The sequence below is a fragment of the Branchiostoma lanceolatum genome, chromosome 1 (genome assembly GCF_035083965.1).
Source record: "Branchiostoma lanceolatum isolate klBraLanc5 chromosome 1, klBraLanc5.hap2, whole genome shotgun sequence".
In the NCBI taxonomy this organism is placed as follows: Eukaryota; Metazoa; Chordata; class Leptocardii; order Amphioxiformes; family Branchiostomatidae; genus Branchiostoma; species Branchiostoma lanceolatum.
Window position 1 is genome coordinate 7,853,162 of NC_089722.1, and position 14,202 is coordinate 7,867,363.

The following is a 14,202-nucleotide window of genomic DNA, read 5'->3' on the forward strand; positions in this document are numbered from 1 at the left end:
ATCTATCAATGGTAAATTCTAACATACATGTAGTACAAATACATTTGTAGACAAACATTGCAACAAGTATGACTTTCAAAGGCAGCCGGTACCGTTCAGTGTAATATAACCAGCAGCTGCCGCGCCGCGTGCCTGCGAAGCTGGTGTGTTACGTCGAAGGGCGGTTATACCAGCTATACAGATACAGATACAGTGCCATAACTTCTAATCAAAGATGTGCAGTGAAGCCAATTTTTGTAATACAAATGTTTATAACATAGAAAAAAATGCCACCTACCCTAATGGCCTTGTCCACCCCCGCGGAGGCTAGCTTGTGGACCGTGCCGTTGCGGTACTGGAAGTCGAGGCTGTAGATGGGGTCTCTGTTGTGCCAGGCGATCTCGGGAGTGTGGACCTTCATCTTGGGGGGGCACTGCAATTTACAAACTTGAGTATGATCAAAAAATTAAGGAGAGAGAGAACCCACATGTGTGTATTGACAGCCACTCGAGAGAGTATGGCAAGTCTACATGGTTTCATCAGTTCTGTTGTAGTCGAGCTTTCCTGGCCCTCCTTCAGCTGCAGCTCTTCTTTCAGCTTCGAAAGTTGCGGCGCTCTTGTAGCTCAGCTGCCGCCAGGTGCTGCGATGTGTATGACTACCACAGGTCCTATGGCCTTTCAGTAAGGTAAAGCCGTAAAGGTAAAGTTGTCGAACATCAGACTGAGGATGAAGCATGACGCTTGTTCATTAGTTAGCTATGCATTTGCGACTTTGCTATGGCTTGTGCATCTTTGGCCAAGGAGGTTATACAGACTATAGATAACCTCCTTGCTTTGGCCAAGCACACCGGGTCACCCCTCCTGTTCTCAATAAGTGTGTTGGGTTCTTTTACATACACAGGTTTTGCACCCTTAAGCTTCCTCATACTCAAGAAGAGTACGTAGGGGTGACCAGGTGTGCTTGGCTAAAAATCTCTTGTTGGCTTCATACCAGTAATAAATTTTCACAATGTCAGTCTATAACGAGTCGAAAAATATCCCACAAAAAATCTTTTAGTCCCTCAAGAGCGTATACTGTGTCTGCAGCAGATACAGCGCGACAACAGCCAACCTCTGTCTTCTTATACTATTTATGAAGCTCTATAACCAAGGGGGTCTTTGCTATAACAAAAACATTGCAAAGACAGTCATACTCATAGATATAGATGGTCTTGGGGAAATTTTTGTGGGTTATTTTTACATACCACCAAAGCATCGAACGTCACACACACCTTGTGACACCGAGGGATTTTTTTTCAGAATATGAGTGCAAGTGACCCGATAGAAAGTACCATAACCTTCGTACAGACATCACTACAGGTCCAATAATATTTTTCCTGTCGGAAATTCCGAAGTGCCTGCAAGATTTAGGATCAGGGGGGAGGGGGGCGAGCTAGATCGCATTCTGGTAAAGTTGACAGTCATAAAAGCGGTATTTCCGGACAATCATTTACGTTTGAATAAGGATAGTATTCAGGTAGTTACAGAATCAAACGTAGGCTAAATACCTTTCGATCTGAAGCTGGAATTCTGCAAAAATCTGCTTTGTTTTCGTTCGGACGCCTTTCCTCCTAGGAAATTTCCCGCGGTTTTGAATGACGCAAGCGCCTGGGTACGACCCAGCAGCCCTTGCGAAGTTGTAATACTGCGATACTATCAATTTTCGCTAGATGTCGCTGCTGCACGGTCAACATAGCCTTATAGCATTCAACAGGTGGTTGTTGTGTGCACCTGTTCTCGCCCTCGGCCGGGGTGAGGGTGGAAGATACAGAACAATGCAGCCATAGAATTATACAGATATCAACATATTAACGTTAGAAAGATGCACAAGAAAACCAACCTTAAGTTATAACGTTAACTTTTATTTGCGAATTCATGCTCGTAGGCTAATTGCAAGGGTACAAACAGCAGAAAGGGTAACGATGGTAACAAGTGTCTACTAGTATTCTATGCATCTAACTAATATTTCTACACACAACATTACTGGGCGTTTGACTTCTTCTTTGGAGGCACTAGTGGCTGATGAAAAATGATGTTTTTAATGGTTAGTGGGTTTTGTGATTTTAGTAGAAATATGCTTTTTTATAGTTTTTATTTTGTAACTAGATGGTGTCAGCTACAAAAAAATTAATGAGCAGATAGAAAATCAAGGGCTGTGACTGTCTGGTTCTGGCCTAAAGCAACCTTAGACTTTACCGGTTCATGCATCTGAATAGCAACAGAAAAAAAAGCAGAGACGCTTTTCATGAAAACGATTTCGAATTATAGTCTAACGCTAAGCCGAAAACGACATAAATAACACGGAGTTGCAGTTGTGAACCGCTCAGGCCCGATCACGTCTGTCGTGCAGTATGGTCAATATAGGCTGAGTAAAGCTACTCGTACTTCCGTCTCTGCCACTCTCGTCCAACGCTAGCTAGCTTCTAAGCATATGCTGTGAAGAGTATTGCAGTACTGTTGTCTTCAGGATGTAAGACCAACATGTTCAAGGTAAGGTCTTCTCGTGGATCAAAAGCGGCGTCTAGCAGCTCGTAATAGAACTGCAGCAAGCATTCCTATGATATATGCAGTAATAGAACATGGCCGCCAGGCGTCTCTCCTGACTTGTCACCGTGACCGTGTTCAAGTACGCGTGCAAACGCTTGCTTAGTACGATCTTGCGATTTCTGTGTCTGCTGTAAGATATCTTCATCTCAAAGATACAGCATGAACCGAGACATTGATTTCATGCAATGCCAATGCCACATTAATGTTTGAATCCATCATCAAAAAAATACGATGGACACGCAGTCAGCAATCTACTTTGTGGATAGTTTGCGACTAATTGTGATATGTTTTGATCTAACTGTTAAGTCAGCTCTAAGTTGTCGCTCAATACGAGCGAGAGGCACGGATTCTGACTCACCGCCTGTCGTCCAAGTGTGACATACATGACAGTAACATGTAATTGTGCCCAGATAGCTGAAAACGGCTACGTTCCACACTATTATTGAGTCGCCTTAGAAGAGAAGATCACGAGTCGTTGCAATTGAGTTTTTTTTCTGAACGTTCTCTTGTAACATATCATATCATATCTCATCTGGTTTAGGTAATTGGAGAGGGAAAGAGCAGGAGAAAACGCACCCAATTTGGCTTTTAGGTAGTACTACATGTATAAAGATCACTGCGTCCTGACGTCATCAGAAAGAACCTGGGTCGGTTCCTAATCCGTACTAATGAACCTATTACCCATTCTCCCCTACTTACAATAACACAAAAAGGCTGCCCCCACGCAGTCTGAATAGAAAGTAACCAATATCATTAAGCAAACAGCAACAGCCCAAACAAAGGGCAACATCCTGGGTTGATGTGGTTTAAGTTGACAGTACATCGTGGTCATGTGTCCGGGACCCTTGTGCGGACAGTTTTGTATCACCTTGATTGATGGTTGAATACATGTGTGCTCAATATCAGTCACGTGATGTTCTTAGTCACGGTTCAGCTCGGTCCATACACGTATTGACGCTCTTACGTCATTGGGAAACTCTTACGGAGGATTTCATCCCCTCTTCCTCCGATGATTTTTCTTAATGACGAGTCACGACATGGTAAAAGACGGGATACTAGGAAAGCCGTCTTACCGTTCTGGTATTAATGGTTGATAGTCATCTCAAAATTCGGAACGCCGGCGGAAATGTTCGACACCAATCGGACAACTTTGGCACGAAACTTAATTTGACAGCGTAGACCTTAGACATAGAGGGATGGCGTTGTCTGTTTCTCTAACTTCCAGAGTACATCACATTCAGTTAATACATGGTTATTGTCCCTTTCTTTCGCCTAGATACAAAAGTAGCATTGTAAGGACCTGGCTTGATCTGTTCTTAGGAATCTCCTCTAGAAGCGCTCTGCTCATCTGCGGACCTGTCTCTGTTTTTCTTCATATATAATGCATCAGTACTAATCCACGAAATTTGCTTCGTACCATTTACATACATGCACTATGTATGTTGTATACCAATTTGGGCTTGAGACGAAGCAAATGAAAATATGATTCAGTGAGTGAGTGAGTGAGTTCTCCTGAGCAAAGCGTCCTGCCGAAGAACGTTGGCTATGTGACAGGGGCATTAGGAGGAGCAATCCTCCGCGTAGGTCGGTCTACTGCTGTTACATCAATCGCGGTAATCCTGCTTGCACCACTGGAAAGAACACCGCACCAGGTCACGGGTTACTGACGCTGAAGGGCCCGTGTGCCGTAACAGATATACAGCCGGCTTCTGCTGTTCTGACGGCTGCACAAAGGGGGCGTTCCGTGTGGGAGTTACATAATACGGAAGAGCAAATACGGGAGAACAATAATGTTCTGATAACTAGTTTTCTTATAGTATATATGACGAATACAGGTCCCTTAATGTCTCGTCTGATGGACTTGTATCTAGACGAATTTTGAAAAAGAATACAGATGACAATGTTTTCTTATGAATTTCTATCTCGTTGTCACGAATTGTCATCCACATGAGTCTACCTACTTTTGCCAAGAGATGGTCTAACTTCCTACATGGTTGTGGTTGTACTCTTAGTTTGCTTTATGATATTACTTTATGAATGTACAGTATCACTGCTATTCTGATCAGTACTTTCAGCATCACAAAAGAGATGAAAGTGCTTGTTGTTACTTTTGTCGTCTCCCTGTCCGTGTTGTCTGCCACGTGTCGTTTTCACACTGCACTATATATAGCTAATCCTCTTGTAAAAAGAACTTACTAACAAAAGACTTTGAAAGATAGTGACACGTCACCTGATGTCTTATGGAGATAAGGATACTTCCAATAACAATACTTTCAAGAGTACACAAAAAGGAACACATTTTATGTCGATTGTTGATGTTATACGACTGCACTTGCAGCGAGATGGGGGTGTTGTTGTCATCAGCATCCTGTACATCCGTGGAGTAAGCGACTATCTAGACTAAGGTCTGGAGTAACTTATTTGTAAAAATTGAATTAACTAACCAGCTGTATTGTTTCCTTTCATAACATCGTTATACATTCGTGTTTGCCATGTCTGTGTTAGAATCGGTGTTCGAAATTAACTATATAAATATAAACAAATGCAACAGCCTCCACATCCCATTTCTCGGGACGCAGTGAGTGGTCAGCACTTTAGAAATATTTGGCCGAACACGATATGGTCGGGTTTGCTTGAGTGACGCGAAGCCTACAAAAGTGAGCATATCGGTGTCCGACTCTACATAACCACACAAACACAGTTGGTCTTCGATGTTTTGTTTCTTCACGACAGGGAGGCGCCGCACAAAGGCCAGGTTTGTGGGTTGAAACTGACTCCACGCCCTGATTTGATAGATGACCCGAGGGAAGGCGATGCGAGTGTAGGTGGTCATACTTGTGTGTGGCGGAGAGTTGTAGTCAGATCGAACCACATCGCGACACATCCTGTGTGCGGACACTACCCGACAAGGTCGATCTGACATTGCAGCGAGCGTGGTTCGACTCTACCGTCGGCGCCATGGAGAGACACATGGCCGTGACGTTGGCTCTTTTGGCGCTCTGTGTGTCTACGGCGTCCGCTGTGAGAGGTAAGGGCGTTACAACGAGATTTACCTACATCGTCTCCTTTTTAAGTAAGCGTCTTTTCTTTGGTGTCACAAACATATGTCCATGGTCTGAAAAGTAGGTTAGGATTAAGGTCGTAAACAACAATTTACCATCTGTCTACGATCACGTCTGAAGACACACATACGAGGAAAGGGTGCCGTTTAAAACCCTAGTAGCCTAGTCACAACTGTTAGAAGCAAATCAAACAAACATACAAGCTTGTGCCGCTGTTTGCTCGAAGACACAAGCTTGTACTGCTGACCCCTGGTTTCGCACTTCACGTGGTTTACCCGAAGGAAAGTTATAACAGAAGATTAGTGTTCTCCGTTATATTCTCTCGACACAGACTTGCCAGGGTTCACACAGTTTAGAAAAGTTGAGTTTACGTTGTCACCCGAGCCCTGCAATGTGATAGTTAGCTCTGGCAAATCACCATACCGGCAGTGCCAAGATGTGTTTATTTGTTGACATTTCAACGGTGAGATGAAGAAGAACTTCCTTCAGCAAATACGGAACAAGCATCGGGATTAATTGATAGTTTTGTAAATCGTTTTGAAGTAGTTTTGAGAGCGTCCCACCTCCACAAATAAATTGCAAAGTCAGACACATATTCCTGAAGTAGTTTTTATGTAGTCCTCCTGTCGGCTTCGACGTTTTCACGATACAAGCTTCGGATTGTTATCAGTAGACAAGGCCAGAGAGAACCTTTTGCCACAGAGTATCGGCATGGTCTTTCAGATAGACGTAGAACTGTTACTATGGCAGGTAAAAACCGGGGATAATAGGGATATCTTCTAGCTCCGTGTACTTCGAAAAAGTCTTAAAGCTTAAAATCCTCTTTATACATGACGCTTTCAACATTTAGCTATAGGGAAATGATTTACGTTATACGGTTCCGTGACGAAAAGTATGTACGTAAGAACTACATGTCATGTGTTCGGTGTTTCTGAGAAACAAGACTCTGCTTATGACTTTAAGTTGGGTTGTTGATCATAGTTGAAACTGTGTGACAGTTACGTCTGCCGGCTAGAGTAAAGAGGATTGTTTTGTAACTCGCGGCCGTCTGATCCGGAAACGGGATAGCTAATCACCAATCCGCCTCACGCTACGTAATATATCGTCCGATCAGGGTAATCAGAAGGCTTCATAACGGCCATGATTTATGATGATTCACAGTGTTGCAGAAACATCCCACAGAAGCAGCCTGTCTCTCCTTTTTTGATTCCATCGTACTTTGTATTCCAGGCGAGCACGGAGTTTCTGTTCAGCTTCTAGACTTTTTATTCCTTTGAACAGAAAAGAGCCAAGAAGATCCTTTCAATGACGGTTTATGAGCTCTAAGTCGTATTTACGAGTTTCTCTGTATCAAAGCTGAGCTGTGATTTCCAACACAACAAAATTGGACTTACCCAAATTTTCGACTGATCAACTCCAGTCTTTGTTATCCCTTAAAAAAGACTGGAGTTCATCAGTCAGTTCACCAATTTTTTGTGTGCTGGAAATTATAATTCAACTTTGATACAGAATGACCTCTACCTACACAGATGAACGTTCAATTTACGAATTTCTCCTCTGCCTCCCAGGTTCATCCTATGAAGCCCAGTTGCTGGAACACCTTCTACTGAACCACGACGCCGAGCCGAGACCGGTGCTGAACAGCTCTTCTCCAGTTACAGTCAAGATCGACGCCGCCTTGGCACAGATCATCTCAGTGGTAAGGGCATCTACGTCTTCTTATACTTCCCGTCGTTACAATGGTTATCGTCGTCTAAATTTGAAATCTTTAGCTTTAGAAATTTTCGACTTCTTTTTGTTGCTCCTATTGATTTTGACTTTTTGTATTTTCAGGACTCGAAGAATCAACAGATCACGGTGAACCTATGGTATCGGTCGGTAAGTTTCATTTTCATTCCTCCTTTTTTTCGAAGACCAAAGATGTTAATTAGTTCAAAGAAAAAAAAAAGACAATGATTCTTTCCGCACAAACAGTCAGATGGTTGGAATAACAGGACTTCTGACAGCTTTGCAACTTAATTGTGGAATGTATTCTGCTGCAAGCATAAGTCACTTACAGGTAAAATACAGCAGGCTACTTATTTTCATGGACGACAGGGCTTTGTACATAATGTGCAATGTGCCCTCGCTCTTAGTTTGTCATAACGGAAGACTTTTGATGCCGTAGAATCTTTAAGCAGGGTAAACACATAGTTAATCGCTGGCAAGGATACTACAATGTAGTATAAAACCTACTTTTACATAACAAGACAGCTGAATATTGCAGGACACATCCGCGGCTGTTCCAAGAATGCTCTCTTTTATAACTCCTTAGGCCAATTCTTGTCAGAAGACCTTACTGTCGTATTGTACGGATGGTTTATGTACCGTAGTTAACTAGACTGAAGTACAAAAATACGGCTACAGCATCACTTGACTGCAACTGTTCTTTCTACAGTACTGGACGGATGAGACCATGGCGTGGAACGCGTCCGACTTCGGCGGCGTCAGCGCCATCAGAGTCAGCAGTGAGAAGATTTGGCGCCCGGACATCGTGGTCTACAACAGGTATGTGTCGCTGATGGGAGTTTATTTGTTTCCGTTTACTGTATTTAGGCGTAGAACATCCGTTCTGTACAGTTAAAGTACAACTACAAGATGCGTAAGACCGGACAGTTAGGTTTGATCCACTGACATCGGGAAGGACCCGACTATTTTCTTAAACGTACTCAAGGTGTGGCTCTCCTAAAAAATGAGACCTTCGGGTTTACGTCCCATCAGAGGCTACCGTCCCTAACTGAAGCTAGGTACCCATTTTTACCTAGGTCGAGTAAAATAGGTGTTAAACGCCTTTCCCAAGGGCACAACGTTTGGGCCAGCTGGGGATTCGAGTTCATAACCTTTAGATTCTAAGTCAAGAACCCTAACCATAAGGCCACATGTCCCTGATGATAGTGGGAAGTTTCTTACTAAATGTCGGATTAGCGCTGAAAATGCTACTTTTATGTCGGACATGTGTTCTCCATTGTCGGTAAGACACTTGCAAAGGTGCCTCGAATAGTTTGAGAAGTTAAAAGAAAAAGACAAATATAGTCAAGGCTATTTTTTCTTGGTCGAAGTTACAAGAGCGTGATTTTGCTGACGTGTGACAGAAATAGTCATTTTACTTATAAATGAATGCATTTCGCCGACCAAGCTGTCTAAAATGCAATCTGCATCATTGAGAACTGATCTTCAAAATGTCAAATCATACTTTGATTGTATTTGCCTATCCCTCCTGCGAACATGAGGTAAACTAACCCTGTTTCAGAGATAATTGAACTCAGCCCTTTATATAATCATAGATGAACCCTATACACCATGGCAATATGATGCCATCCATGCATAACAATATGGCGTACAGCCAAAGTCGAACTGGGTCAACATGCGTAGTGCATTACTGCCCATTCATCCACGGCGGGACTCGATCTGACCAGAGTTGTTCTCCGCTACAATAGCCCGCGTATTGCACTTAGCACGCTTAACTGCAAGCGCTGAATACTCTTAGGTCTGTCTGTTCCCTCTGCTCTATGGCTATTGTTAGAGAGGATATCGTCTTTGGTCATCATAGTGAAGAAATCAAAGACGCACTCTAAAGAGATGCTGTAAGTTAGAGCGTCCATTATTCGCTAAGACGCCTCGCACCCGGCCTCTGCATTCCGGGCTACTTGGTACGATATGCACGACTAGACTTGTGAAAGTCAAAGCATGGCTATCCACACGACTCAAAAACTGTTTGTATGTGTTGACAAATTGTTTTTCATCAAGTTTAATACAGTAATGGTGTATTGTTTATCGAAAAGTATCATTTTCCCTTCAAAGTCGTAGATATGCAATTACACATACAAAATCATCCCTAAGATCTATTTAAATCTAGGTATCATACTTTAAAAGTTGTTAGCTGTTAGCAATAGTGCAACTATCATGTGCGTAAGTTGCCATACATTGTACCAGTTAAGCCCCCCTCTCGCTGGACCCGCGGCACGCTGGCGGCGTCGCTGCGGCCGATCGAATTGACAAAGCACTCAACGAATTTCATCGCCAAAAAACGAATGTTTTTAAAGCTTTGTGTGTTTTGTTGTCTTTTTGGTCATACTTGTACGTTTTAAATTATATTCCCATTATAAAGTCAAGGGTAACACAAATCCAGTTTAGGACGCAGCGACGCCGCCAGCGTGCCGCGGGTCCGGTGAGGGGGGTGGGGGGTGGGGGGCTTTACAATTGTCGCGCAATAAAGTTCTTCTTATCATCATTATCATATCTATTGATGCTGACACACACCTTCTCCTACCGTAGCCTTGGCGCCTACTCGGACGCCTTCGCCGACTCGGAGGCGACGATCTACTCCAGCGGCAGCCTGTCCTGGCTCTACCCGGTCATCCTCACCTTCACCTGCGCCATAGACGTCACCTACTTCCCGTACGACGAGCAGACGTGCGAGATGCAGTTCGGGTCCTGGTCGTTTGACGGTTTCAAAGTCGACGTCCACAACAGGTAGGTTTCCCTTTGAACCTGGTGGAAACCTAGACCGTTACACTCTTCTTTATACTTTTACTGTCAAGTACGTCTGAGAATTTTCATATAGGTCTACAACAGGTATGTCTCCTTTCAAATCATGATTGAAATCTGGCTACGCCTTTCTCTTTACGTTTACCCATTGTCAAATACGTTAGAAACGCCTCATCTAATCTCATTCCATCTACTCATGAGGATCCGCTGTTGTTTGTCCACAGGTCAGCTACACCGGACTCAGGCAACTACCTGGAGAACGAGGAGTGGGAACTGGGAAGTTACACGGTGAGTTACATAAGAAAAATACGCACGCGTGTGGACGCGCGCACACAAACGCATACACTCATGTACACTCACACTGAAACAAATACACTGACAAGCACACACAATCAAACACGCACACACACAAAATTACACAAACACACAGTCAAGCACACACACACACATACACACGCACACACGCACACACGCACACATACACACATACACACACACACACACACACACACTCACTCAAGCATACACACATACACACTATAGTCCCAAATACACAGTATGATACCAATCTACACACTGTCATTTGTAGTACCTGACGATTTTGATTAAACTGTTGACCGCAATGTTATACTTTGTTCGGATTTCAGGTGCGACGCGAAGAGTTCTTCTACGGCTGCTGCCCCGAGCCGTACCCCGTGGTGACCATGTCCATCTTCATCCGGAGGAAGACACTCTACTACAACTACAACGTGGTGGCGCCCTGTATCCTCATCGTATTCGTCAGGTAATGAACGCTCCGTTTGATAAAGAGGAATCAGAAAGGCTACGATAAAAAGTGTAACCATGATCAAGAACCTTCAATATACAAGTCGTCCAGATACAAAAACAAAATCTTCATTTTTTTATGTTGGACCTTCAGTATGCTCTTGACATGATTTATACTGTATCACCACAGTCATCTGAACTTCAACATGTCATCTAAAATGCACATTTTTCTGGTAACGTAAAACGTTTGGATTACAGAGATTATAATGGTTTGTTGACTGTTAATCTTCTTTCAGCTTGTTCGGTTTCTGGGTGCCGGCTGAGTGCGGCGAGAAGCTATCCCTGGGTGTGACTATGTTGCTGTCTCTGGTCGTCTTCATGCAGATCGTGTCACAAACGTTACCGGCAACGTCAACATCCGTGCCGTACATAGGTATGCACATATCTATTCATACACATTAAAAGTAAGTCAATTCATTCGTATCCACCTGACTGTATGTACAGATATAGTAGACCTTGCCTTAAGATTTCTAACATAACAGCCGAGAAGAATTATCAAATTTGGAAATTACTACGCATCTTGCATTGACAACGACGTGTTTTTCAGAAGCGACTTATTGATAACGTTAACACTTCTTATTTGATTTTCTAACTTACAGCCCAGTTTTTCGGAGGCACCATTGTCCTGGTGGGGGTGTCCGTGTCCCTCTCGGCCTTTGGAATCTACTTCCACTTCCACGAGCTGAACCTGAAGCCGCCACCAACATGGCTCAGGACCATCCTCTTTGTGGACGGGTAAGGGTCACGGGGCAAAGTTTAACAGAAAACGATGTGCTCATGCCTTTAAATTATGTATAACACTAAATTGTGTCCGCGTTTTTTTACATTTCTTACATTTCAACTTTGTAGAAATCAAAGGACACTGAACAGAAGGGACGACGGAAACTAAAGATAAATTGAAATGGACTTGGAACAAATGAGATGACAAAAATAAAAATTTCATGCCTGAGCTTGGAAAATGTAGACTTAGCAGCTTGACTGCTTGAGAAAAAAAGATCTGAAAACTATCGCATTGTTACAATAGCAAGATTGTACAATATTAACTTGCAAGAAATGTTGATGAATTATTTATGTGTGAGCTCATGTGTTAATGTCGTTGTGCTGCAGGTTTAAACCATGGCAGCTCATCAAGAACAGGAAGAATAAGAAGGTTGAACCAACCGTCATCGCAAATGAGGGACTGGAGGTGGTATCAATGGACGACAAAGAGGTAACTACATTTGGTAGATTAAAAAAAACTTAAACTGCTTGGAAGAATACACTTTAATCCAATGTAATTAATGCTCCGCTGAAGAACATTGTGGTAATCATATCATGAACATGTATCTACGAACATGTATTAAACTACACTTAAGCCGTCATTTTGATCATGAAAATAGAATAATGGTAAAAAAAAACTGCAGTGCTAACAATAGTTTAAAAGATACTATCTTTATTATACACTTACAGAAGGAAGCCGAGATGAGCGGGGAAATTAACGCCAAAGTGTCTCGGTTCGGCCATAACGGAAACAACAACTCCGGTGTGGGGATGCAGGTCACCACGCACATGGAGAAAATCGACACGAACGTCGAGGTCGGTAATACGTCATTAATACGTCTGAATTCTTTGTGATTTGGAGTTTCACTTTACAAATAATTAGTAAATCGTTGTTTTTAAGTAAAGCCATTACTTGAACATGCCTTCATCTGTTCTTGAGGGATATCCTGTTGTCAATTGTTGTCATTGTTGCTTCCTTTGAGCTGTCGACAAGATTAACCTCAATGTGAACCTTAACAAGAGTTAGAAGAATGACATTGAGCTTTAAGAGATGCAAACGACAATCACAAGATGCTCATTTTCTAAACTTCACTTCGCGTTAGGCTCTGAGAAAGACATCTGACGAGAACGAAGAGCAGGAAGACCTGCGGAACATGTGGAAGACGCTGGCGGTGCAGCTCGACAAGGTGCTGATGATCGGGATCCTCGTGGCCTTCGTGGTCATGACCGCCGCCATGTTCGCGTCCCTGCCCCCGGGAATCCTGCGCTAAACGGGCCCAGTCTGGAAATGTGGTTTATTTTCTATATGCTTGGAGTGCTTGTGATATTACAACAAGACTAAAGCCGTTGAACCGCGCTACTAGATGACTAGATATCAAAAACAGAGATTATGTTAAGCAGGTCACGATTACGACAATCTGTGACCGACACGACTAAATCAAATAGCTCTATACATATAGCGTAAGAATTTAATTTTTACACTGCTTGGCCCTTTTTCTTGAGTCGTTGATTTTCACGTCCTCGTTCCACATCAGGCAAGACAGGGATACTTGTAAAGTTGTGCTCTCCGTTGATTCTCCTGCGTTGCAGTGACGTGCGTTTGCAAAATGTACAGCTGTAAAGAACGAGATAATATTGATGTCACCGTGAGCATTAGCCATCAGGTGTTCATCTTATGATATCGTTACCCTGCGGTGTTATAGGTAAGCTCTAGCTATTTGTAAGCAGATTAGCATCAAATGCTTTTATATTGAAACTTTTACAATAGAATAGAAACAGTTTCAAACTAGCACATTGTTGTCTAAGAGTATGGAAAGGACTGGGAATGCCCACTGCAAGAGTTTTGTGAAAACAATTGAAACGTCTGAACACTGCGAGAATGTGTTGTTTTGTCAATCAGAATGTTTTGGACTAAAATATCGTGTACGAACTCGTTTTCACGATGGTTATGAGTTTGTATATGTATATAGAGAGTTTTTCTATTATACACAAATGCTGCTACAAACGTTTTATGTCGTCAACTTAAAATAGTTGTTTGGTCATAGAAAGAGTGAGGAAGTTGACAAGTAAACACCCAGGGGTTATTGATAATAATTACATAATGTACATATTCAAAAGATGTATTGCCATATTACTGCACCATGAGATCTACAAGTTTACGATGACGGGTTCGGTATATGTTGACATGAATGTTGTTTTGACAATTGCAGCATTGATTCTGTTGTGAGATCCTGATTTTGTGTGACATGTGATTACTCGGTTGCCATCAAATCTTTTTGATTAAAAGTGTTTTTCTGACGAGTACTAGTTGGTCTTTGGAATATATGTTCTGTTGATTTATATACTATACACGCTATACACTCAACATTTTAGTGAACAGCTGCCGGTCAGCATTTTTAAGGGTTGGTCATCACTGCTTGTATATTTTAACTTTCAGCAGCCCTTGGGGTTGCTCTTCGACAGT

General features: G+C 42.6%; 2 protein-coding genes across 3 annotated transcripts in view; one reads left to right on the forward strand and one right to left on the reverse strand.

Moving 5' to 3' along the window:
• LOC136431565 (chromatin assembly factor 1 subunit B-like) overlaps positions 1–1,639 on the reverse strand; it is a 48,903-nt gene extending 47,264 nt beyond the window's left edge. For both annotated transcript variants that reach the window (XM_066422940.1, XM_066422939.1), the window contains exons 1-2: positions 1,527–1,639; positions 278–412 (exon numbers count right to left, since the gene is read on the reverse strand). In XM_066422940.1, the coding sequence (XP_066279037.1) occupies positions 278–400 (123 nt within the window). In that variant the 5' untranslated portion in view covers positions 401–412; positions 1,527–1,639. The remainder of the gene's footprint in view (positions 1–277; positions 413–1,526) is intronic.
• A 3,718-nt stretch (positions 1,640–5,357) lies between these two features.
• On the forward strand, positions 5,358–14,042 carry LOC136431608 (neuronal acetylcholine receptor subunit alpha-7-like). Its single transcript, XM_066422942.1, has 12 exons — positions 5,358–5,593; positions 7,196–7,326; positions 7,461–7,505; positions 8,065–8,174; positions 9,942–10,139; positions 10,379–10,442; positions 10,802–10,938; positions 11,216–11,352; positions 11,579–11,714; positions 12,087–12,189; positions 12,429–12,554; positions 12,842–14,042. The coding sequence occupies exons 1-12, from the start codon at positions 5,524–5,526 to the stop codon at positions 13,007–13,009; spliced, it is 1,425 nt and encodes a 474-aa protein (XP_066279039.1). The 5' UTR covers positions 5,358–5,523; the 3' UTR covers positions 13,010–14,042.
• Positions 14,043–14,202: the final 160 nt, after the last annotated feature.

Coding starts and splice junctions, on each gene's coding strand:
- LOC136431608 (XM_066422942.1), top strand. CDS start 5,524: ATGGAGAGACACATGGCCGTGACGTTGGCTCTTTTGGCGCTCTGTGTG. Junction 11,715..12,086: donor ACCATCCTCTTTGTGGACGG/GTAAGGGTCACG, acceptor GTTGTGCTGCAG/GTTTAAACCATGGCAGCTCA. Junction 12,555..12,841: donor AAATCGACACGAACGTCGAG/GTCGGTAATACG, acceptor ACTTCGCGTTAG/GCTCTGAGAAAGACATCTGA.